Source organism: Scyliorhinus torazame, chromosome 11 (assembly GCF_047496885.1).
Source record: "Scyliorhinus torazame isolate Kashiwa2021f chromosome 11, sScyTor2.1, whole genome shotgun sequence".
Taxonomy (NCBI): Eukaryota; Metazoa; Chordata; class Chondrichthyes; order Carcharhiniformes; family Scyliorhinidae; genus Scyliorhinus; species Scyliorhinus torazame.
In genome coordinates, this window is record NC_092717.1 from 179,029,353 (window position 1) to 179,055,487 (window position 26,135).

General features: G+C 43.0%; 1 protein-coding gene across 1 annotated transcript in view; it reads left to right on the forward strand.

Annotated features, from left to right (window-relative positions):
• The window catches only part of sdc2 (syndecan 2), a 120,195-nt gene that overhangs the window by 84,039 nt on the left and 10,021 nt on the right, over window positions 1–26,135 (forward strand). The window contains exon 3 of the mRNA XM_072468095.1: window positions 22,562–22,700. Within this exon, the coding sequence (XP_072324196.1) occupies window positions 22,562–22,700 (139 nt within the window). The remainder of the gene's footprint in view (window positions 1–22,561; window positions 22,701–26,135) is intronic.

Consider the following 26,135-nt stretch of genomic DNA (forward strand, 5'->3'; position numbering starts at 1 on the left):
TGGGCGGGGCTTTATTGACTGGGTCAGGTTGCTGTATCAGGCTCCCGTGGCAAGCGTATGGACGAATAGGACAACATCAGGCTACTTTAGACTGCACAGGGGGGTGAGACAGGGATGCCCCCTCTCCCCACTGTTGTTTGCGCTAGCTATAGAGCCGTTGGCAATTGCTCTGAGAGCCTCAAGGGGCTGGTTCGGGGGGGGGGGGGGAGCACACAGAGTCTCGCTCTATGCAGACGACTTGCTTCGGTATGTATCAGACCCAATAGAGGGGATGGAAGAAATCATCAGGATTCTAGGGGAATTTGGCCGGTTTTCAGGGTATAAGCTAAATATGGAGAAAAGTGAGATGTTTGCGGTCCAGGTGAGGGGACAGGAGAGGCGATTGGGGGAGCTGCCGTTTAGATCAGTAGGGGGAAGCTTTAGGTACCTAGGCATTCAAGTGAAGCGGGAATGGGACCTGCTGCATAAATTAAATCTGAGCTGACTAATGGACCAAATGAAGGACGATTTTCGGAGGTGGGACCCGCTCCCGTTCTCACTAGCTGGGAGGGTGCAGACAGTGAAGATGACGGTCCTCCCAAGATTCCTGTTTGTATTTGTGTCTCCCCATCTTTATTCCACCGTCCTTTTTTAAACGGGTCAACAAAGTGATCACTGGCTTCGTTTGGGCGGGCAACACCCCGCGAGTAAGGAAGGTAATGCTTGAACGGAGTCGGGGAGAGGACAGGATGGCGCTGTCAAATTTTAGTAACTAGTACTGGGCGGCGAACATAGCCATGATCAGGAAGTGGGTGGTGTGGGAGGGGTCGGCATGGGAACATATGGAGGTGGCTTCATGCAAGGGTACCAGTCTGGGGGCGTTGGTAACTGCGCCTCTGCCGTTCCCGCCGGCACGGTACTCCACCAGCCCCGTGGTGGTGGCGGCCCTGAGAGTCTGGGGGCAATGGAGGAGACAAGAGGGAGCATCGGTCTGGTCCACAATCTGTAATAATCTCCGGTATGCCCCGGGAAGTATGGATGGAGGGTTCAGGATATGGCGGACAGCAGGGATTGAGAGGATGGGGGAGCTTTCTGAGTATGAGGGCACTGGAGGAGAAGTTTGGGTTGGCGAGGGGAAACAAATTCGGGTATCTGCAGGTGCGGGACTTCCTATGTAAACAGGAGTATCAACCTTCCCGCTCCTACCGCTAAGGGGGATTCAGGACGGGGTAGTTTCCAGAGGGTGGGTAGGAGAAGGAAGTGTCTCTGACATTTACAAGGAACTTATGGGGTCAGAGGCGACGCAGACCGAGGAGCTGAAGCGCAAGTGGGAGGATGAGCTGGGAGGAGAGATAGAAGATGGTCTATGGGCAGACGTGTTGAGTAACGCGTCCGCAACATGTGTCAGACTCAGCCTGATACAATTAAAGGTTGTTCACCGGGCTCACATGACAGTGGCCCGGATGAGCAGATTCTTTGGAGTGGAAGACTGGTGTGCAAAATGTGCGGGAGGACCAGCGAACCATGTCCACTTGTTCTGGACATGTCCGAAGCTTAGGGGATTTTGGCAGGGGTTTGCAGATGTCATGTCTACGGTGTAAAAACAAGGGTGGCACTGAGTCCAGAGGTGGCGATTTTTGGGGTGTCAGAAGACCCGGGAATCCAGGAGGAGAAAGAGGCAGACGTTTTAGCCTTTGCTTCCCTGGTAGCCCGGAGATGGATACTATTAGCTTGGAGGGACTCTAAGCCCCCGAAGTTGGAGACCTGGCTATCAGACGTGGCTAGCTTTCTCTGTTTGGAGAAAATCAAGTTCGCCTTGAGAGGGTCACTGTTAGGGTTTGCCCAGAGGTGGCAACCGTTCGTCGACTTCTTCACAGAAAATTAATCGTCAGCAGAAGGGGGGGGGGGGGGGGGGGTTAGTTTAGCTTAGAGTCGGGGGTTAATAAAGGTGGGACCTATAAGGAAGGGAGACGGCTTTTGCACTATGTTTATAGTTTCATGTACATTGTTTATTTTGTTGTTGTTCCAATACCAAAAATTCCTCAATAAAATGTTTATTAAAAAAAAAAACGACTTCATTGCTTGTTGATTTTCCCCTCTCTGATGCTGCAATACTGCAAGTGTTTGGTGCTTTCTGTATTTGGTTCTAAGTTGCAGACGTCCACAGTGGTGTGGTTGCAGGACTGTTTTGTTGACTTTAGAGCACTAGCAGACATTCTCCTTGGAATACAGTGTCACAGGAAGAATGAACAGAGGCCATGCAGGAACTGGACAAGTTTTTAGAAGAGGGAAAGGGGAGTGTAGAGTGTCCTGTTGGGGAAGGGGGAGTGCAGAGAGCCCTGTTGGGGAATTCCTATGGGGCGTTAAGTGATTGCTCCAACCCAAACTCTGTTAAGGAATAATGTGTGATTGCATGTGTACTTAATGTCTTCATTGGAATCTGCCACCTATTGCAGCCTTGGTTGCAACCTCAGCGAGGCAAGACCTGTGTTGTTAGTGGCAGTAAAGGTCAATTTGGTGATGAATTTTTATTTGTCTGGCTCCTTCCAGGCCACTACTGGGGAAGGTTTGGTACATCTGTTTTCCATTCATTGAATGAGGGAGGTCACTGGCTCTATATACAAAGAGGCTAACTATATCACATCCTCTGCCAATGACGAGCAGGTGGACCAAGATATTGGCTTTTCTTGGCATGCAGGCTTCCCCATTGACCAGAGTAGCATTTACTGAGCACACATTGCTTCCGGCACTACATGTCAACTCTGACCTATACTGGAACATAAATAATTCCATTCCATCAACATCCAGCTGGGAGCTCACAAGGTGCAGATCTTTATTTTGATTCTTTCAATGGATGTGGGTGTCTTTGGTAAGGCCAGCATTTGTTGCCCATCACTAAGTGTTCTTGAACTGAGTGGCTTGCAAGGCCATTTCAGAGGGCAGATAAGAATCAACCATATTGTTGTGGATCTGGAGTCATAGGCCAGACCAGGAAAGGATGGCAGATTTCCTTCTCTGCGGTAGTTGTCAGGCTCACCATTATCAAGACGAGCTTTAAGTTCCAGATTTATTTATTTGATTTAAATTACACCAGTTACCATGGTGGGATTTGTCACCAGAGCATTAGCCTGGGCCCCTGGATTACTAGTCCAGCGATGTTACCACAATGTCACCATTTCCTCCTGTAGGTCAATGCCGAGTATCCTGGCAGTAGACATATAATGCCTTTTCTTTGCTACATTTGACCAACGCAGCAAACCAAAAGTGGGCGTTGAAGGCTATCCACTGGAGAGAAAAAAAATTGGAAATTTTTCCCCAAGTAACACCATCCTGCCTTGGGAGCTATGTCGCCATTTTTTCTCTGGCTGGGTCAAAATCCGGGAACAGTCACCCTAACAGCACTGTAGGTGCACCTGCACTACATGGAGTGCAGCAGATCTAGAAGACTCACCACCATCTTCTCCAGAGCATCAGCGATTGGGGGCCCAATTTTGACTCCACTGCAGCTTCACATAGTAAAATGCTGTTTTGAGATTTGTGATTGGTCGTGGATTGTTGCTTTAGCTGCACAGCATGTTTGTTGCTCGGAATCATTTAGCTTGAGGAATCTGGGAGCAGAGTCTATGGGACACAGCACTGTATATATATTTTTTTGTCTCTTACAGATATGTACGGTTTCATTTTCTGTTTCTCCTGGAGGTACTGGTTCTTGCCTTGTGTTAGGGCATCTTGAAAGGTGACCTTAATTGTGAACCGCACCCACGAGTGGCACCAGGATTTTGGCATGTGGGGAAGAAAAGCAACAAAAGTTGAACTTCAACCTGATATGCTCCCTTTGTAGCAGAAGTCCCAGGATAGCAATTCCTTTGCATTTCTGATTCCAGGGTTGTTGATACCCAAATGTACCTGGGAAAGAATTTTTCTTCCTGTCTCCTGTTCCACTGCTGAAGGTTCAGCAGAAGCTCTGCTTCATGCCCCTAGATAGAACCTCAGCCAAAGCTGTGGCAGTCAATCGAGAAACATCAAAACATTCGGAGCAGGAGTTAGCCATTTGGTTCCCTGAGCCTCCTCTTGTCATTTGATAAGGTCATGGTTGACCTTCCGCCCACTACCCCTGATTGCACAATGTCCGCACCATACACATGCCAGGCAGTGACCACATCCAACAAGAATGAGAATCTGATTTCCTCTTGACATTCAGTGATATTACTATTGTTAAGTCCCCCACTGTCAGAAAGTAAACCTCCCGCCCTCTGTCTAGATTATATTCAAATAACTGAGCACTCACAGCCCACTGGGCAATTGGGGGTGGACAATAAATGCTGGCATAGCTTTTCCTTTCTTGGATGAAGAGGATAAAACTGTAAACAGTACTTCACATATGATCTTGTCAAGGCCCTGTGCAGTTGGAGTAGAAGAGTAGCAGTTTTACTCTTAATTTCTTTGTAATAAAGACATGAAATTCACCAACTTATTTGCATCCTGGACTGAGATCTACTGACTTGGAACGAACTGGGAGTTTCCGGGCCTCTAATGCAGGGGGTTTCAAACCCAGGGTTTGACCCTCGGGTGGGTCACGGAGCAATCAGTCGCAGCGTTCACAATCGCAGGCCCAATGGTTGTGACCGACGCTTCAGAATGCAGGCCACCACCGGCACTTCATGTGAATCCTGGAACTTTGCCACCAGAGAGCAGATCATGCCCCCTGTGATGCGTACTTTGTGAGCGAAATCACAGAGGAGAGATTCCTATATTTTGTAGCTGCCAGCAAGCAACAGGACTGTTTGAAGAACTGAAGATGGATCTTTTTGTAATAAGGAAGAGAGCCAGAGAGACAAACTGGCCAGAATCTCACAACTGAATCTTCTCGAGAGAGCGTCCATGGTTGGACAAAGCAGTGCTGGTTTGAGCTCTATCTAGAGCTCTAGGGCCTTTGGTGAACAACCCATTAACAAGAAACTGAAATTGGGAACAAAGCAGTATAAAGATGATTTCTTGACGTATGGCATTGTTAATTTTGCCAATGCAAAGCCCATTGTGTTATATGCAGGAAAGTACTGACAACAGAAAAATTAAAACCCTCAAAACTTCGAAGGCATTTGAAGACGAAGCATGGCAGGTTCAAGGACAACCTCTTGGATTTTTTTCAAAGGATGCAGTGAGATCTTAAATCGGCAGCTGAAGTCCTGAGCAGAAATGTAACATTGAATGACCAACGAAGTGAGATCGTGGGGACCAAGCAAGCCCACCTGTCTCATTAAAGGTAATCAATAATGGTGTGTCACAAAGGTTGGTCAATTGGTAAAAGTGGTCCCAGGGGGGAAAAAAGAGTTTGGAAAACATTGCTCTCATTGGGTCAGCTGCCCACCAATTTAATGAGCTATATGTGCTCCTTTTCACATGATTGTGCAGCTAAACTTTGGTGGAGATGGTTCAATTTGGAATTCAACTCAAATTTCTGGCTCTGGCAACAATCTTGAAAATGTAATTAATCACATGGTCTAAAATTCTCTATTCGGATTTTTCGGACCTGAAAACCCAAACAGCACTCGAATACTCACAATACCCTTGCTATGGAATGCACCATGCTGTTTTGAGAATTCTGTGCCATGAGGTCCCGTAAGGTTGGTTTAGTTGGAAGTATAGATTGAACAGATCTGCTTTCCTGCATTTTAATGGCTATCCCATAATAGTTTGAAGGCATGACTTTTAACTATTGCACCAATTTGTTTTGTTTTGGCAAATGTACAAGTTTAATTACAAGCAGGTGCCTCCAACGTTTTATTAACTTGCATCACTGTAAATGTAATGAATTATTGTCTTCATCATTTGCTCATTCTCTTTACTGGCAAATAATTTAGAATGCAACTTTCTGAATAAAGTTAATAGTCTGGTGTTAACATAAATAAGGATAATCCGACATTTCATGCTGCTCTGCAGTGATGCAACATATAATGATTGCAACCTGATCTAGCAGGAGGAAGGAACTTTGATGATTTGGACATTACGTAGACCAAATATTAGGTATTTGTGTCGCCCGTACAACATATCGTAACTTAATTAGGGCTCATACTTCCAAATCACTATTGGTAATTTTTGATTTTGAGGTTTCTAGCCTACTCTGTATAATAATTCAAAATCACCATTTAAATCATCCAGCAATTTAAATTATGCTTGAAAAATTCCAGTGTTAAATTACTGCACGTTAAAAAAGAAACAACTACGAGAAGTGGATAGTGGTTCATATGAGCATGCATATGAAGTGGTTCATATGAGCATGCTTATGAAGCGGTTCATATGAGCATGCATAAGAAGCGGTTCATAGGAGCATGCATATGAAGCGGTTCATATGAGCATGCTTATGAAGTGGTTCATATGAGCATGCATATGAAGTGGTTCATATGAGCATGCATATGAAGTGGTTCATCTGAGCATGCTTATGAAGTGGTTCATATGAGCATGCTTATGACGTGGTTCATATGAGCATGCTTATGAAGCGGTTCATATGAGCAAGCTTATGAAGCGGTTCATATGAGCATGCTTATGAAGCGGTTCATATGAGCAAGCTTATGAAGCGGTTCATATGAGCAAGCTTATGAAGCGGTTCATATGAGCATGCTTATGACGTGGTTCAGATGAGCATGCTTATGAAGTGGTTCATATGAGCATGCTTATGACGTGGTTCATATGAGCATGCTTATGAAGCGGTTCATATGAGCAAGCTTATGAAGCGGTTCATATGAGCATGCATATGAAGCGGTTCATAGGAGCATGCATATGAAGCGGTTCATAGGAGCATGCATATGAAGCGGTTCATAGGAGCATGCATATGAAGCGGTTCATAGGAGCATGCATATGAAGCGGTTCATAGGAGCATGCATATGAAGCGGTTCATAGGAGCATGCATATGAAGCGGTTCATAGGAGCATGCATATGAAGCGGTTCATAGGAGTATGCAGATGAAGCGGTTCATATGAGCATGCATATGAAGTGGTTCATCTGAGCATGCTTATGAAGTGGTTCATATGAGCATGCTTATGACGTGGTTCATATGAGCATGCTTATGAAGCGGTTCATATGAGCAAGCTTATGAAGCGGTTCATATGAGCATGCTTATGAAGCGGTTCATATGAGCAAGCTTATGAAGCGGTTCATATGAGCATGCTTATGACGCGGTTCATATGAGCATGCTTATGAAGTGGTTCATATGAGCATGCTTATGACGTGGTTCATATGAGCATGCTTATGAAGCGGTTCATATGAGCAAGCTTATGAAGCGGTTCATAGGAGCATGCATATGAAGCGGCTCATAGGAGCATGCATATGAAGCGGCTCATAGGAGCATGCATATGAAGCGGCTCATAGGAGCATGCATATGAAGCGGCTCATAGGAGCGTGCATATGAAGCGGTTCATAGGAGCGTGCATATGAAGCGGTTCATAGGAGCGTGCATATGAAGCGGTTCATAGGAGCGTGCATATGAAGCGGTTCATAGGAGCGTGCATATGAAGCGGTACATAGGAGCGTGCATATGAAGCGGTTCATAGGAGCGTGCATATGAAGCGGTTCATAGGAGCATGCATAACATTTTCAATGTCACGTAGGTGCCTGCCACCAAATTCTTGATAAACAAGAGGGTGAACATTTTATAAGGGGTGGGTGAGACTGAGAAGGTAAAGTTACAGTCCGATCAGCCATGGGCAGCACTGCGGCGCAGTGGTTAGCATTGCTGCCTCATGGCGCCGAGGTCCCAGGTTCGATCCTGGCCCTGGGTCACTGTCCGTGTAGAGTTTGCATGTTCTCCCCGTGTTTGCGTGGGTTTCACCCCCACAACCCAAAGAGGTACTCTAAATTTAAAAAAAAAAGATCTGCCATGATATTGAATGGCAGAGCAAGCTCGAGGGATCAAGTGATCTACTCTTAATTTGCATGTTCCTGTGATAGACGAAACATAACCCATTTGCAGCAGCCCTGTGAATGGAGAAGTGACCATTGCATGTTATTTGTATCCTGAAGTTTGCAATGCTGAGTTTAAAGAGCAGATGGTAACAGATCTTCAATGGCAGAGTATTCAGTGTTACCGATTTCATGATTGGTTGTTTTGTGCTGCTGCCTAAAAACAGTTTCCTGTTTGTATCTAAAGTCTTCTCAAAATCAAGGTCCATCTCTTAGCTGAGGTTTTCATACCAAAAATTGAAATCTATGTTATGCTTTTGGGTGAAGAGTTCTATCTGTGAGGAACTCAACAATGCAAAATTGAGTATTTGGAAATAGTGGAGTGAGTAAGCAAGTGAGGTTTAGGCAAATGTCCAGTGAGCAGTGTTCATCAAATAAGATAGTTGAGAAATATAGATCATTCTTGGGCTGCCCCATAGGATCGAGGATGACTTGCTTCCACTAGGGTTTGATGGGTTCTGAGGGGTTCGATGGGTTCTGAGATGGCTGAAATTCCACTGGAGATTTAACAAATGCAGGAAAAATAGCACTTGAAAAGTTAAATAGATGAGGTTTACATGTTCTCTCTGATGCCTCTACTTTGACTCGGCATGCTCATCGCCCCCAATGATGCATTGCGATGTGTTTGGTGCCTTCCTGAATAAATCTTCTCTATTTTGGTCAGTCCCAAGCCAGGGACTTTCAATGGTAATGAAAGGACAACTATGTGGAAATGACAAATGGAGCAAAGTTAAATATTAACGGGTAAAGTAGTGTTATAGCAATGAATGATACTTAATTCGGAGTTCAGGAGAAATGTATTCCATAAAAGTTGAAGTAATTAGCTCTGAATTAGAAATCCTGAATAACTGACGAGGTGAGGATAAAATTGAATCTTAAAAGAAACAACATATATAAAGCGGGTACCAGTTCATTTTTAAAATTCCTTCCTTTATTGAGTTTGAACAGAAAGTTATGACAATTGGAAAGATAAAAAGAGAAATGGAAATGTTAGTGCATATTAAAAGTTTTATGGACACGGAACCGAGTTAAAATACAGGATGAGTAAGATAAACTCATCCATTCAGCATCATTTGTATATGTTTCCTCAATTTTCACTGAAAAAGAGGAAATAACAGCAATAAAAGCTCAGAAGAGTATTACAACACCTGAAATGGAAAGAAGGCTATTCTAAGCAAACTTAAAGAGGACAAAACTTTGGTCCAATGGATACTCATAGAGAAATAGCAGAGTTACCTGTATCTACATGTTAAAAATTCAATAAAGGAATAGTGCCAAAGGATTGGCAAACAGCAAATCTAATTTCTAGCTTCAGAGAGGGGCTAGAACTAATCCAAGGTCTTGTGTGTCAGTTGACTTGGCATCAGTGATAGAAAATATGCTAGAATATTTGCCAAAAAATGATAACATCTAGAGGTAGAGAGTATAATGATTTTTAATAAGTTAGCTCTGATTTCCAAAAAGAAGGTAATGTTTAACCAGTCGAATTGAATTCTTTGACAAAATAACAGCAAGAGCAGGCAAAGGCAAATCAATGGAAGTGATGTACATGAATCCTCAGAAGGCTTTTGTTAAGGAACCCCTGATAAAAGTACCCCTGATAAAAGTGGGATGTAGGGCAGGTGAATGAGCTATATCGTGGTCATTTTCTCAGACCATAGCCATTTGAGGGTCTGACATGTTTCCACACACTTCTGATGTATGGAGGATGCCATATTGATAAAGATAAGATGGGTATTGTTCTTTACTGATTTCTGAAGCTGGCATTCAGACTAGGCAAGGAGTCTGATAGCTGCTTCTGGTTTCTGCCACAATTTTGTTTTTGTTGAGGAAGCCAACAGGGAAATGTTGCCGCAGGGAAAACAACTCTAAATAATCCCCACAATCGCTGCCGTTCCTGGTCTTGTGATTTCCAGCCGTCTTGCACCCGCTGACCCCTGCCCCCCCTCCGTCCCCGATCGCATTTTAACATCCCTGAAACCCTCCAAATGCCTGCGATTTTCCTACCTGATCAGTGGTTAGCTCTCCTGAGACCTGCCACCTTCCCTGCTGATTCCCCCACCAAACCCAAAATGTGGACTTTGTTTTTCTTTAGATTTCAGCAATCCAACCTGATCTCTTTACTTTGAAATTAGAGCGTTAGCCTGTGCAGGCTGCTGTTCCACTGCCATCGAATGCAGCCACCAACATCCAGGTCTGGAACCACCTCATTTGAGCTCAAACTTTTAACAAGTGTGCAAGTGAGATGCCCAAATATGGGCACTCCTGAATTTATTGCCCATGGAGTTAGATAACAGAATGCTTGATTGCAATTTAGCTACAAAATAGATGATTGGACTTGAGGGAAGCTACTCTGACTTTTGGGGCATGGTGTTGTGCAGGGATCCATGCTGGGACCACTGGAGTCCAAATGATTTACAGGTGAACAACAAAATGTGTATGAAAAGTAATACCAGGTTTGGAGATGTAACTCAAAATATGGAGGACTGCACTAAAATTCAGATAGGCATTACAGATTTGTGAATTGGGTCGATAAATGACAAGTAAAATTCAATATAGTAAAATGTGATGTGGTTAATTTTCATGGGAAAAGTAAAGAAGGTATTATCTGTGGGAAGGTGAGAAGCAAGGAGATCTCTGAATACACACAAACAGTTGCTGAGCTGACAACAAATTAGATCATAGAATTTACAGTGCAGAAGGAGGCCATTCGGCCCGTCGGGTCTGCACCGGCTCTTGGAAAGCGCACCCTACCCAAGATCAACACCCCCACCCTATCCGCATAACCCAGTAACCCCACCCAACACTAAGGGCAATTTTGGACGCTAAGGGCAATTTATCATGGCTCAATCCACCTAACCTGCACATCTTTGGACTGCGGGAGGAAACCGGAGCACCCGGAGGAAACTCACGCACACACGGGAGGATGTGCAGACTCCGCACAGACAGTGACCCAAGCCGGAATCGAACCTGGGACCCTGGAGCTGTGAAGCAATTGTGCTATCCACAATGCTACCGTGCTACCCGTAATTCTAGAGGATTAGAATACGAAAGCAGGGAGGTAATTTCCAGGATGTTATCAGAATTGAGAGACTTAGAAATCTTTAGAATTATGAAGAGGCTTGCCAGGCTGGAGGTAGGTAAATTTCTATCTTGTGGGTGAGTCCAGAACATGGGATACAAATATAAGATAGACCCCCGATAGATCAAGCAAAGAAATTCTGGAAATAATTTTAACAGCAAAGCCACAAACCCAAGGCAAATAGCAAATGATTGATTAGTTCGCGGAAAATTCTGGAGTACTATGTTTTGTTTAGTAATTTCCTGCCTACCAGTCTGAAGGTCTGTCAGCATCATTACATTGGGCTGATGTTGCAGCTCTCACTGCATCTTTGGGATATGTCCTTTTGCCTTGCCAATAATGGGTTAATCATTGCGCATTATCTATAAATACTTGGCTATAGACACACTACTGTGTGTGCATACGTCTCAAGGAGGAGGGGGGCTGGGGGAAGAGAACAACCCCATTCTTCCCATTCCTTTAAAAGGCTGGTAATGAACACAATATTGGGTAAGCTTAGTTAGTCTACCAGACTGGACTGGCGAAAACCAAATCTAGACCACTGTATTCATACAGTTACAAGGAGGCTAATACATGTAGGTCGAGGGGGGTGGAAGCAGGAGGCCATGACTTTCTTTCATCAGCTATTTGGAAGTTCAGTTTCTTGAACAGCTGCACTCAGTTACTGTGAGCAAAGCAATGTTTAGATGTAGCTGCATCAAAAATTCTTCTATTGCAGCATAAAGCTGCTAGTGTGAACTATTGACTGCAATGCAGACTTTTCAATAGATGAAATGTAATGTTTAGTTTCTGGTAAAGAATGAACTGTCTTTAAAATTGATTTATAACTTGTACAACCTGTTCACATCATGGAGGACACACAAATCTGTCCTGGTCCACCCACGTCGACGCTACCACCAAGAAAGCACAACAGCGCCTATACTTCCTCAGGAAACTAAGGAAATTCGGCATGTCCACATTGACTCTTACCAACTTTTACAGATGCACCATAGAAAGCATCCTATCTGGCTGCATCACAGCCTGGTATGGCAACTGCTCGGCCCAAGACCGCAAGGAACGTCAGAGAGTCGTGAACACCGCCCAGTCCATCACACGAACCTGCCTCCCATCCATTGACTCCATCTACACCTCCCGCTGCCTGGGGAAAGCGGGCAGTATAATCAAAGATCCCTCCCACCCGGCTTACTCACTCTTCCAACTTCTTCCATCGGGCAGGAGATACAGAAGTCTGAGAACACGCACGAACAGACTCAAAAACAGCTTCTTCCCCACTGTCACCAGACTCCTAAATGACCCTCCTATGGACTGACTTCATTAACACTACACCCTGTATGCTTCATCCGATGCCAGTGCTTATGTAGTTACATTGTATATGTTGTGTTGCCCTATTATGTATTTTCTTTTATTCTCATGTACTTAATGATCTGTTGAGCTGCTCGCAGAAAAATACTTTTCACTGTACCTCGGTACACATGACAATAAACAAATCCAATCCAATGATGGATTAGTACTAGCAAAGTATTCCAGTTCTTTGGGTACTGAGTCACTTTCATTATCTTTCTGAAAAAACTAAACGGTGAAAACTGTGATTATGATAAACAATTATTTTAAAATTCCATGTTTTTGTATGAGGCATCTAATTAAATGGGTTTGAGAGAAAGTGATCTAACCTCTGCTCTTTGCCCTAGATTTTGCCAATCTGAGTGTTTTCAGCACAAACCAAGAATATTCCTGTTCAACTGGGTTCTCTCCACCAGTATGCCAACCCCGTTGTTGCTATTTGTGCTTTTCATGTCTTGGACTTCCTCTAATCTCAATTTCAGTTGTGTTCTCAACCGAGTCACAAGGTTCTGGGTTCAAGTCCCACTCCCGCTTGAAAAATCTAGCAAGTCAAATCGCCATCATCCTCGAGGACCAATAGGCTGCTTTCCCCTTTGAGGGAGGGGGGCTGACTGGTGGTGATTTAACCTGAGGATCACCACACGTCAAGCGAGGGACAAGGTTGAGAAAGCGGGGCCTTCATGAATAACCTTAGCCAGTAGGGGAATTGAACCTGTGCTGTTGACCTTGCTCTGCATCACAAAGCAGCTATCCAGCCAACAGAGCTGACCGTTGCCACCCACTGCAGTTGAGATTGTGTACTCCAGCCTCTGGAGAGGACTTGAGCAGGCTCCAGCGCCTTTTTGTGAGGTGAAAGTGTAGCCACTACTGCTGAATGTCTCTGAAACCTGATCACAGTGGGGGCAGGGAATGGCTCCCGAGACTTTGCTCTGCTCGCATCGTGCATGGCAAATGGGGCCTGTAGGCTGAATGGTTAACGGCTGATTTAACTGAACTGTTGCATACTTGGATGAAAGTTCCACATACAAGGGCTGTGATGGTCTGGCACTGGTGTGAGGACCATTTGGGTTGCTGTAACTGGCGCAATGCTTGTGTTCTGGATAGAAACTTGGAAGATTTTTGCTTCAATACTAAACTCCTGGTCATGTTCGGTTTGGTTTGTGGTCTCCTTAAATGGTGGATTACATAAAAACCAAAGAAAAGGATCAAAGGAAGTCATCTAGAATGGCCCCAAGTGTTAAAAACCTTTTGTTTATAATGATAAACTTAGAGCTGGGCTTTTTAAAGACCTTATGACTCTTTCCAGGAAATGACACAACCTTGATGAGCACCAGCCGCAGACATAGGTTGTGCAGCAGTTATTTGCTGATTGTTCCTCCAAGGTCCCCAGTGCTTGGCTCAACAATAACATGGCAATTTGATGGAAAGTTCAATCTCTGAGCGAAGAAAAACTACATTAAGGTTACAAAAAATAAAACTGCTAATGCAAAAATTTGGCTTTCATGACTAAGAAGAGAAACTAGCTAGATGCAGTATCCATCGTGCCACCTTTTTTTTTTTTTGGAAGACTGCATAAATTTGCCGTAATTCTGTATGCTCCATAGCCTTGCCTGTACTTTGATCCACAAAGTCTATGTTGAATACAAGTGCCAAGGTCTTAAATGCTGTTTAATCCTTCTGTAATTCCCCTTCTGAACCGGGTTGTTGTCATTTGCAAAATTATCTTTTTTTCCTTTGTACGCCTCAGTACAAATGCAGAATTTACTCGCCATTTGCTGAATCCGAGTTCCTGGAGCATGTTTATTGGCAGCTTGATACGATTTTTGAGTCTTTCCTGTGTTCTAAATAGCCACAAAAGGAACAATTGAGGCCTATTATTTTTTTCTTAAAAGTAAACGCTTTAAATATTCATAGGATGCAGAATTCCAATAAAATAGCCAAGCATAGGAGATGTGTATATTAATCTAAACAACTAGCAGCAAAAAACTTTTCGCATGTATATTAGGAACATCAGACTTGTGAGCAGGAGAGGGCCATTCGCCCCTTCGAACCTGCTCTGCCATTCGATAAATTTATGGCTGATCGGATTGTGGTCTCAACTCCACTTTCCTGCCAGCCCCCATAAACCATGGCTCCCTTGTCTATCAAAAAATCTTATCTTTGCTCTCTCTCTCTCTCTCTCTCTCTCTCTCCCTTTTTCTCTCCACCCCCTTTCTCATTCTCTTGCTCTGGCCCACCTCTCTCTCGTTCTCTCGCTCTGCCCACCCCTCCCTCGTGATCTCTTGCTCAGCTTTCTGCACCTGCCCCCATTTGGAAGCAACATTACCTCCAACCCTTATGTATAAAGTGTTCAAAATTAAGTATTCAAGATTTCTCTTCTGTCCCTCTAAGAAAATACTTCATTTAGAGCACAAAGAAGCACTCAAATGTTGCAGATGAGCCATTTTTTTCTTCCCTGATTTGTACTGCATGGCTGACTTTAATTGTGCTTGTGATAAAACTGTGAAAATTGAAGGCAATAGTTAGATTTCTATTACAGTATGTTTTCATGTAGGACATTTTGTTTGTATGCTTGGCTTATTACTTATAATACCAATGAAAGCTAATGAAAGGGTCCCTGAAAAATGTTGTAGGAGGACAACGAGTCATCCAAGTTACCAATGCGCTGAAGCCTTATCCAGTAGCCCCGGGTTTGAAATTCATGTTTAGGCTGTTTGGGGCCCATTCATCTCAAGACATCATGCCATGGCCTGAAAACTGAATTTATTTTTTGAACATCATCTCATCAGCAACACACGTTTTGGTCTTCTGCTAGACATTTCGCTTTCACAATTTAAAGAAGGTGTCACATCTGCCATTGCCGTTTTTTTGATTAGAGCTTCGGGCGCAATTATGTTTTCGATTCCTGCACCGGGTCTTTAGCTAACTCCCAAGTCTTGATTCCATGTTACTGTAAGCTGTAGGAATGCCATCCCAGGTACTGAGGGTAATTAATTGGTACCTTTAGCTGCTTTACCCTCCAAAAGCAAAATTTGGACAAGATCATAGACGAGAGGAATTCTCAAAACGCCAGTTTTCCCCCCCCCCCTTATTCCCTTGCTCATGGCGTTGTTTCTTGTTGACATGAACGGAACTAGTGTCTTCAGGATTAAAATCATCAACTCCTTTTTCAATTTATCAGTAGGTAAGAATGAACCTGTTGAAATTTCCGTGATTAACTCTCTTGAGTAGAATCTAATTGGGTTGCCAACATAATTAGTTGCTGGGGTTTGGACCCTCGAGGAATTATCAGGCTTCCTTGCCATCCTGTTTTACCTGAGTGTTAAGAAATATTTTACCTGGCACTGATATAATCTGGCCTACATAGTGAACCGTTTTTAAAATTTAGGCTGGATGTAGTAGTGAATTATGTAATTTTGCCATTTCGTATAAACTACAAAATAGTGTATAGACTTCATAATACTGCCTCCAAGATCTTAAGTATTTCTGTTTTTACTAAAATGGATTCCAGCAACAGCTGAAGCAGTACTCCCCCTCCTACCAGGGTTAATTTCTTAGCATCACTGAATTGTCCAGGCGAAGGTGGCTCCCGATCCTTCACTGCTTTTCAGAAAGAACAATTTGTATTTATATAGTGACTTTAACATGATTAAACATCCCAAGATGCTTCATAGAAGGTCGACAAAATGCTTGGTTACAGTGCAGGGAGATTTAGTAGGCTGAGCGTTGTCCTTGAATATTCTCTAATGTGGAGAAGGAAACGGGATCTAATACGTGAGCCCAGTTACATCTGAGCAGCATTCGGTTTGGGGCAAAAATGGGCAAGTGTGAAAAAAATCATCAAAGCATATTTTTAAAATAAATTTGTATTTTTAATGGATTGCGCGCCGTACGTTTATTAGATTATGATATATACAGTCTTGTTGAATATTGAGACGGAGAAGTGCCAATAAAGGAATTTTTTTTTTTTCAGCAGTAGTTCTTGTCAATAGGTAAGAGGGGCTATTTAAGGGAATGATTATATGATCAACTCTAACTAGACCACAATGTGGCATCACTTGGGTGCAGCATGATGGCACAGTGGTTCGTACTTCTGCCTTATGACGCCGAGGTTCAATCCTGGCCCTGGTCACTCTCCGTGTGGAGTTTCCACATTCTCCCTGTGTTTGCGTGGGTTTCGCCCCCACAACCCAAAGATGTACAGGGTAGGTGGATTGGCCATGCTAAATTGCCTCTTAATTGGAAAAAATGAATTGGGTACTCCTTTTTTATAAAAAAAAAATACATTTAAAAAAAATGTTTTTTAATGAGTATGGCATCACTTGCGTAATCCTACATGATTGATTGTCAATCGTGAGGCTCAAGAACACAATTTGTATTGAAAAGCATCTATGGGGAAAGCTTCAGCAGTTCCAAATAGGTTTCCAGGGATTTTGCCATGAAATGTGACCACGTGGAACAGCAGCAATAAATGCCAAAAGGGAAGTGCACTGAGGCAGTGGAAACCGTATTGGCTGCCGAGTTATTGATTTGAATTCCAAAGGGGTAGTTCAGACAGCTTTAATAGTTTATCTGGATTGGCCAAGACGGGATGGAAGGGTTTTGTTTTACGAGCTCCATTGAAATCTTTATTGAAAAAACCCCCAGAATTTCTGTTTCTAAATCGCAAGTTTCCCAGGTGATACTCTGCAGATACAGAAAGCCTTTGTATTGGACGCATTCATTTTATGAATAATGGTTCACTACCTGTACTGACCAGTACTAAACTTTAGTTGGCTTGTTTATATCCTTGATTGGCGTCCAGCAGAAAACGTCAGTCTCTGGTACTTGCAGTGGAGCCAATTACAGGCAGGTGTCATAAGGGAATCCCTCCCAGCTCCGTGAACGGCAAGTTGGCAATGATGCAGTAAATTTTGTTTCTGTTCAATGTTTACAGCGGTACAACACACTTGTATATTTTGAATAAAGCTTTGATTTTAGAAAAACTACGACATATAAGTCAGGCTTATGAATTTATTGATCATTAGGCATATAGTAAAAAATTGTGGGACCTTTATTAGTAAAGTTTACTGTTCTGTTTAGTTTACCTAGCCTGAACCTGGAGGCATTGCCCAGTCTACCAACTTGTAAAATGAGGACAAAATACTTTAGCAGAACCTATGGCTTTTCTTTGTGTTAAGGGCCCATGAGATGTCTGCACGCACATCTTTGAAGGCAACACAACAAGTTGAGAAGGCTTTATACAGCTAAAGATTGCACACTTTTTTAAAAAGTAGAGGCATAGAGCCCAAAAGCAAGGAACATAATGAGAACTAGGAACAGAAGCAGCACGTTTTGGACTTTGAACCTACTCTGCTATCCCTGGCTGATCTGAATGTGGACCCTTGACTCACTTGTTGATCAAAAATCTGTCTAACTCGGCCTTGAATATATTCTTATGACCCAGCCCCATTTATCTTTGTGAAAGAGTGTTCCAAGACTAACGGGCCTATGAGGCAAGAAATTCCTCCACGCAAGTGATGCTGAACAAAATACTGGGTAGGGCGCAGTGTCCAATTCTGGGCATCGCACCGTGGAAGCGAATTAACCCCATTTGAAAGGGTGCAGAAGATACTTGTACCAGGAATGAGGGACTTCAGGTCTGTAGAAGAACTGGAGTTGCTTTCCTTCGAATCGAAACGGTTTAGGGAAGATTTATTAGAGGTGTTCTCAAATGGTTTTGATAGAGTCAATGAGAGAAGATTGTTTCCTGTAGGTAATTGTGGTGAACCACTGTTATTGTTGTTCCATTCCCTAGGAGGTCCACCTCGGGGGTCTCGCTCCCGTCCTGGCTGACAGCCACAGGGCCTGTCCTCCTCCGGAAGCATGTGAGGAACTACAAAACCGATCCCCTGATCGCGTGGGTTATGCTTCTTCACGCTAACCCACAATATGCCTACGTGGCACATCAGGACGGGCGGCAGGACACCGTCTCCCTCCGGGACCTGACACCCGCTGGTTCTCCACCCGACCCTCCACCGTCTACATCCATTACTATCGCCCCCGCGCCGACTCCGTTTCCCTCTCTGTCGACGCTTCCGGAAGAAGAGGATGACACACTCCCGGAGTCGCAGGTCTTGACACCAGTGCCCACACCACAGCCGGGACTGAGGAGATCACAGCGGACGGTTAAAGCTCCTGATAGACTTAATCTATAAGTTTGCTTCACCCCCGCTGGACTTTTTTTTAACAGGGGGCAAATATGGTGAACCACTGTTATTGTAGCTCCACTGTTGTTTCCCTGTTACTTACAGCGCTGCATATATTCTCTGTTACTGTTTGTTCCATTGTTACTCACTGTGTTATATATTCTTCCGTGGCTCCGCCCCACTAGGTGTTGTATATAGTTGACTGATCTGTAGCCCTGTCTCCAGTCTGGGTTCAGCAGCAGACGGGCTACATCTAAGAGTATTAAAACCATTACTTTGTTTCCTACAACTTGCCTCGTGTAATTGATGGTGCATCAGTAGTATGGTTGCTTTAAAGAGGATATAAATTTAAGATAATTAGCAACAAAAAGATCAGAGGGGCCTGAGGAAAAAGCACTTTATGCAGTTAATTATGAAGATCTGGAATGCAGTGGCTATCATGGAAACTAATCACTTTACTGAGCCTTAAAACCGACTATTCAGTTGATTACTGTCCCATGAGCCTTGTAGTTTTTATATTCAGCGAGCTTATAAAATCCTTCCTCTTTGACACACACTGAATGCTCACTCCTGTTTTCTCCGGTGTCACTGGATCATTGACATTGGGCAATAGTAAAGCTTTATCACTATCCCTTTCTTTTCAATATAACTTTTATTCTCTTTAATCCATCACTTTAGGGATTGTAAAGCCTGAGTTTGTGTGTGTGTGTCTCAAGTAACCAAAATTAAACTGAAACCGTTTTATCTTTATTTCTATACACACACACACACACACACACACACTGAATTGTTCATAACGCATGCTGTCCATTGACCCACTCTCTATACATTTTATAGAACCAATGATCATTATAGTGATGCAAGATTTTTTTTTTTAACTTGTAAATAAAAAGTTATTCATTACTTTCACTATTTAAAATGAATGATTTCGCGACAAGGCCTCAGCTTGCTGCAAATCCTTCGCTTTACCAGGCCCACATTTCAGCTTCCACCCAAGAAAGTATCGGCCTGACACGTTGGGGCCAGAGATCATAAGCCAGAGACTGAGATAATTATACATCATCTTCATCTGATCTTTGTGCATGTGGGAGACTTTGAGTTTAATTTGTGGTTAGTGTATGAGAATAAATAACATTCATGTTTAAACGCTCAAAGGCTTGCTGCTGGAATTGATTAATTAGGACCCAATTTAGAGGGTCATCACAAAAACATACTGATCATGCTGCAGTAAGGGAACATAAATATTCTGTCAGCGACATTGTAATTTACTTGTTTGTCAAGCTTCTCACCCTGAGCAATATTTTGTAGACGCAAGTTATTGTTTTACTTTGTTTCTTACTACACTGTAAAATTATCAGCCAATGAGCAGGAACAGCATATGCATTTGATTGTGTTGAGGGTCCCACATGGATACTGATGCACAAGTCACTGATTACATGAGCAGTCAGTTATGACTACTGGCAGTTCAGAGTTTTGCATCTATTATTGATGGTGATAAGTTCTCACACCTAAATTAATTACCAACATGGAAAATGTTTATGCTGTGCAGTAGGATGATAAGCGAGAGGGTGAGGGCCAGTTGAGTGGAACCAGCGAGCAAATGGTGGCCGAGGAACTGGTTCCCACTCTAACCATGACATTGAATTGTGTGTGATTGCTGACAATTCGACCATTGTTCCCGATGGAGCTCTTTATAGAGTCCAAGCTTTGAAGACAAATGTGCTGTCAGCAAGAAGCAAACTGCAATTACTGCTTATTTGGTGAAATAACTATACTTTGCTTTGTGCAGCTTGTACAGTACATGCCTTTTAGAAAATTGTTGTTTTGATGTTTTGTGACTTTTTCCTCTTAAGTGCTCTTGCACCTAAGAACTAAAACCCATGAAACATGGCTTATTTGCAACCTCCAGCTAGTTCAAATTATTGACTCCTCAAACAAGACTTGCACATGTGTAGAACAATTCACAGCCTCAAACTATTTCAAACCATTTCATTGCCAATAAAGTACTTTTTGAAATGTAATCATACTTGGAGTGTAGGGAAATTTTGATACAGAAAAGCTCTATAAAACGTAATGGAGATCATGACTAGATGACCTGTTTTTCATGCGTTGGTTGAAGGATAGATTTTGGTCAACTCACCAAATAGTACCATGGGGAAGGTTCATATTCTGCAAGTGAGACTGTAATAAATAAATCACCTCAACCTCAGTTCATCACATGAGTACCTCGGAAGTCAGAATGCCAGGCTGAAATTTCTGCCAACGCAATGCTAGAAGTGGCAATGTCTGCTGATGAACACGCAGCATTCCACACCATTCTAACTCCTCTGGTACTGAATCAATCCATGCCTGCACGGAGCAAGACCTGGATGCCTTTCAAGTCACCTGCAGTGACATTCAACTGCATTACCATCGCTGAATTCCCCACCACCACCATCATCCAAGGGGCAATCGCTGTTGACGAGAAATATTAATGCACCAGTCACTTAAAAGCTGTAGCTACAAGAGTAGGACAAAGGTTGGGTATTCTGGTCAAAGCTTGTCCACCATCTACAAGGCAGACATCACGTATGATGGAATACTTTCCTTTTGCCTGGATATGAGTGCAGCTCCAACAACACTCTTAAGCTCAATGCCACCTGAGACAGCCCACCACTTGCCATCAGATAATGGGTGAACGATGAGAACTATGCGGGTACCAGGAACATTATGGAGCAGTCCGCCAGAGTTCCAATGTAATGCTTTCACTGCCTGGACTGCCAATACCATCTGCAGGTGGTGCTTCATGTCAGATAGCAGGATGAAGGTGAGATTGGAGTTAAGAATGGTTGTAATGTGGGAAAATGTCATCATCCTCTATGTTCTTGGCCATGCAAGATGCAACCGGCTCGGTTGCAGACATCCCCATGATGCACAGAATCATCGCTTCCTTGATGCTCAGGAACTGCATGTCTACCTCATCAGATCTACTCTGCTTTCTGCTGTTATCATCCTTGTCTAGGTGCTGTGTTGAACTGTTTGGTTAATGTACCTGCCACACTGAATAGTCAAGGTATGTGGAGGGTGCGAGAGGTGGGTCTGAGACTCATGTCATTGAAGTTGTGTGAGGCTGAAGTGAAGTGCCTGAATGCTTGGGACTGTTGCTGGATGAGTGATGTGGGTGTGGTGCACTGAATAGTGAGCGATTGATGCGGTGGAAAAGGGATGTCATGTGGAGATTCTGATTTGACCTCCTGCATGAGGCGACTGAACCTCTTGCAACAGTGCTGCCTTGGGCCTAGACTCCAGTAATTGACCTCTGTATCCATCTACTTTCCTTTTGGAGGGTATTCCTCGGCCCCTAGCGGAAGCATGACCACTCCTGGCAAATGCCATCACGCAGGACCACACAGTGCCACATCCTTGAGCCTGAAAATCCTCTCTTCCCTGGCACTCCCATTTGTTCAGCTTCTTCTTGCAGCCGCTTGTACTACAGGCAGTCTGTCCCTTTAAGAAGGCACCTGCTGCCTGTAAGAGGTGCAGGTTAGGTTTGCTGGAACATTTGCTTGGGCCGCTGTGAAGTATTCAGCCATCCAACAAAGGTCATGTTCGGCTGAACATTGCAATTATGCAGATGAGGATGAAGACTCTCTGCTGCCAGCACCAACAGGACTTGGTGTAGGCCGATTACAAAATACACTTCTGATGCCCAAAACAGGAGGAAACAAATTTTTAGCCCCTAATTTCTTGCTGCAAGTCAAAAGAATGACTTGCAATTATGGTTTGGAAAAGTCGTTTTTTAAGAAAAATAAAAGCCACACTCAATGCAACTCGAGAAAACCTGTAAGGTTTGCTTCTTCGTTTCCGTAACATTTTGTAGGAATGTAGCAAATACACATTTAATTTATTTTACACTCCATTTCTATTTTCATATCCAGCTTCTTGATGTGTGACAGAAATCTAATTTGTCTCATTGTGCAAACGATATCCATTTCAGAAAGTGCTTGGAATTTAAAAAAATATTTTTGTTTTACAGAGGCAGTCCGTCTCCGTGACAAAGATGCCATGGCCTGAAGAATTCTATCTTGAACAGTCTTCTGAGAATAATGAGCCCATTGAGTCTGGAAATTGGCCAGTTGACGACGACGATTATGATAATTCTGGATCAGGCTCAGGTAAGTTGATAGCAGCACTGCCATTTCCTTTTTTTTGGGGGGGCAAGGTAAAAACTAAAAGCAGAGATGTTGAAAGTTTTTTTTTTCTCTTCGGTTTTTATGGTAGAAACTAGGGGGCATCCTTATTACCGGTGGAAGATCAAGAGGCGCGGGGGGGTGGGGGGAGAATAAATCTTAAAACCGAACACTAATGGGAAAATGTCATAATTCTCAAGTTGTTGGCCATGCGAGATACAACCGGCTCGGTTGCAGCCATCCCCATGATGCACAGAACCATCTCTCCCTGGACCTGGTGACCTGCATCCTAGAGTCTTAAAAAAGACGTGGCTGTAGATCTTTTGGTTGTAGTCTTCCAAAATTCCAGATGGGAAAACTGCAGATGTGCAACGTCTCTATTCAAGAAAGGGAAGGGGCCGAAAGCAGGAAAACTATAAGCCTGTTAGCCTCACACTTCCACCATTGAAGAATTAGTAGCAATTGTAATAAGCGGAGTCAAGTGATTTTATGAAAGGAAAATAGAGTTTGGCTAATTTATTAAAGTTCTTCGAGAATGCAACAAGCAGGGTGAATAAAGGCGAACCAGGGGCTGTAAACAAGCAGGGTGAATAAAGGAGAACCGGGGAGATGTAGTGTATGTGAATTTCCAAAAAATATTCAATGAGGTGCCACATTAAACGTGTACAAAATAAGAGTTCAGCTTGTGGTGTTGGGGGTGATGTATGAACATGATAGAGGCTTGGCTGACTGGAAAGGGAGAGTCTGCTCGAGTGGGTCATTTTCAAATTGACCAACTGTACTTAGTGGGGTTCCACCGGTATCCGTGTTGGGGCCTCAACTGTTTACCATCTATGTTAGTGACTTGGACGTTAAGAGCCAACATTTTATAACACCACAAAAATAGGTGGGAAAGAAAATTGTGGATAAAATGTGCAAAGAGATTTAGATAGGTTAAGAGAATTGGGCAAAAATTTGGCAGGTGGTATGTAATGTTGGAAAATGTGAGATTATCCACTTTAGGAATAGAACTGCAGATTATTTAAATGGTGAAAGACTGAAGAATGCTGTAGCACAGAGGGATGTTCTTATAAATGAGTCACGATGGAAGAGTGTGGTATAGTAATTCGGAAGGCAAATTGAGCATTAGAATTTATTGCAAGGGCCGTGGAGTTTAAAAGTAGGGAAATCCCACGAGAGCATTGGTAATATTACACAGAGTGTTGCATACAATTTTGCTCTTTTATTTAAGCAGGAATATACTTGCATTGGAGGCAGTTCAGAGAAGGTTTACTAGTTTGATTCCTGGGATGAAGGTGTTGCCTCGAGAGGAAAGATTGTGCCAGTTGGGTCTGTACTCATTGGAGTTTAGAAGAATGAGAGGTATCCCTATTGAAACATATGATTCTGAGGGGACTTGACAGGTCCCCGATCGCTGCAAAGGCTGAAGACAGGTTGCAATCAGCCGAAGGACAGGCTAAGGCTTGGTTGAGGGGCCTGGGTAAACTTGATCAAGTACCAGTTATTTAAATTGAGTTTCCAACTGCACTGTCAGTCTGATGCAAACAGGTTAATAGAAATTTTGCAAGCCATTTTGGGTCCACCCATGACCTTTTCAGGACATTCATGAAGGGGTTGTGGAGGGGGTAGTTAATATCGAAGCACTCTTTCCTGATCCATGTCTTATAACTAGGCCCAATAGTGCCAAAACTGTTCACTTTAGTAGATGAACCAAAAGTTCATCATTTACAATTCATCAAAATATGGCAGAAATGCTTTGATTCAGTAAATAGTTGACTTGTCAAAGCTGTCTAAGAGTGTTTTTTCTACAGACAAAATTTTCAAGCCAAGTTAAAATAAAGAGGAATGTAAGTAACCGTTGCGCCCATCATTCCTTTTCAATCGTTGCAGATACACCAATATATCTTTGTGGAAAAGTAAAAATTATGTACTTATCGAATTGTTAGTCATTGTTCAACTTTGACCTCTGAAACAGCAATTTTATAAGATTATTAAATCTTGTTAGGTCGTGGTCAGAAATTGCATCACACTGGACAATTTGAAGATGCAGTGTTCGCAGCTAATCTGATACTTTGGAGAAAATTTCAAACTTCACTGTTAAAATACAAAATGTTGTAAACTTGATCACCCTCCTCCTCAAATCTTCCACCTACTGAATTAGGTTTGATCATCATGCTTCTGTCCATGCAGTTTAATTTGTCACCTCAGCCTTATTTAAGAATTTCACAGGCCATCTTGCTCCACATCTCCCTCTTGTTCACATACTTTAAAAAAAAAAATTTTTTAACATTTAAAAAAACCCCTATGCTTTAAAATGTTTTTCAATATGCATTTCTGAGAATGATTGAACTTTTCTTTCAATAACTCCAGGCTCTTGGATTTTTAGTGTCCTTGAACAATCAATTGTGGTTTCATCCCACATCCATAGGTGGGCAATATTGAAACCAGTGAAATGGCCCAGGACCCCAGACGTGCTGGGGCTGCAGAGAGAGAGTTCCCAAGCATTTTGGGAGACAATAGAATGGCTTCTCTTGCAACATAATGCTGGTTTTGAACACTTTTTTTTTAGACAGTTGGAATGGAAGTAGACAGAGGAGCAATGTATGTTATTAGGCCATTCCCCCCACTCTGCAAAAGCACATTGATCATGGCAGAGAAGCGCCCCACACACCCCTGATGTGTAAGAGTAGAAGCTCTTAACCTTGTGGAATCGGAGACCCAAAGTGAGAGGACATGTTTACAGAGAGTTGGATCACCAATATCCAGGGAGGTTGATCTTGGTGTATGCAGAGGAGCATTGGCTAGAGTTGGGAGAGGCATTTTAACAGGCACGCTGCTGGTTCTCTGCTCCTCACTGTAAGTGGGTGAAGACTGAACTGATCTTGTATGCTGAGGATTAATATTTTCCATGAGATTAAAGCACAAGTAAATTAGACTAGGGCGGACGTCAGCTCTGAAACTCTGTGGGAAATCTGTGTGAATTGTTCTGTAGGTCAGTTGACATTCTGTTTTTAAAAGAAAAGTGTTAGCTTATTGACTTAACATCTATAGTTTTCTTGAGAGCTGGCATTTGTTTCATTTTCTTTCAATATTGACTTGTTTATATTCCTACGAAGATGGCGAATATTAACTTGTGATATTTTGAAGGGAGGACAGGCTCATAAGGCTGTTTGCTTTTTGTTTAAAAAGCATACAGGATCCTGGGCTTTACAAATAGAAAAGAGTGCAAAAGTGAAACACTAATTATTCCACAGCTAATTCAGGGCACCACATTTCGGGAAGGATGTGGGTGTAGAAGGTTTCAAGGGATGGAGGACTTCCAATTGTGTGGAGAAAGTAGAGAAATTGGATTGTTCTCCTTGGAGCAGAAAATATTCCCAACATCGTTCAGAATTCCTGGATCTGCAATATTTTGTACTC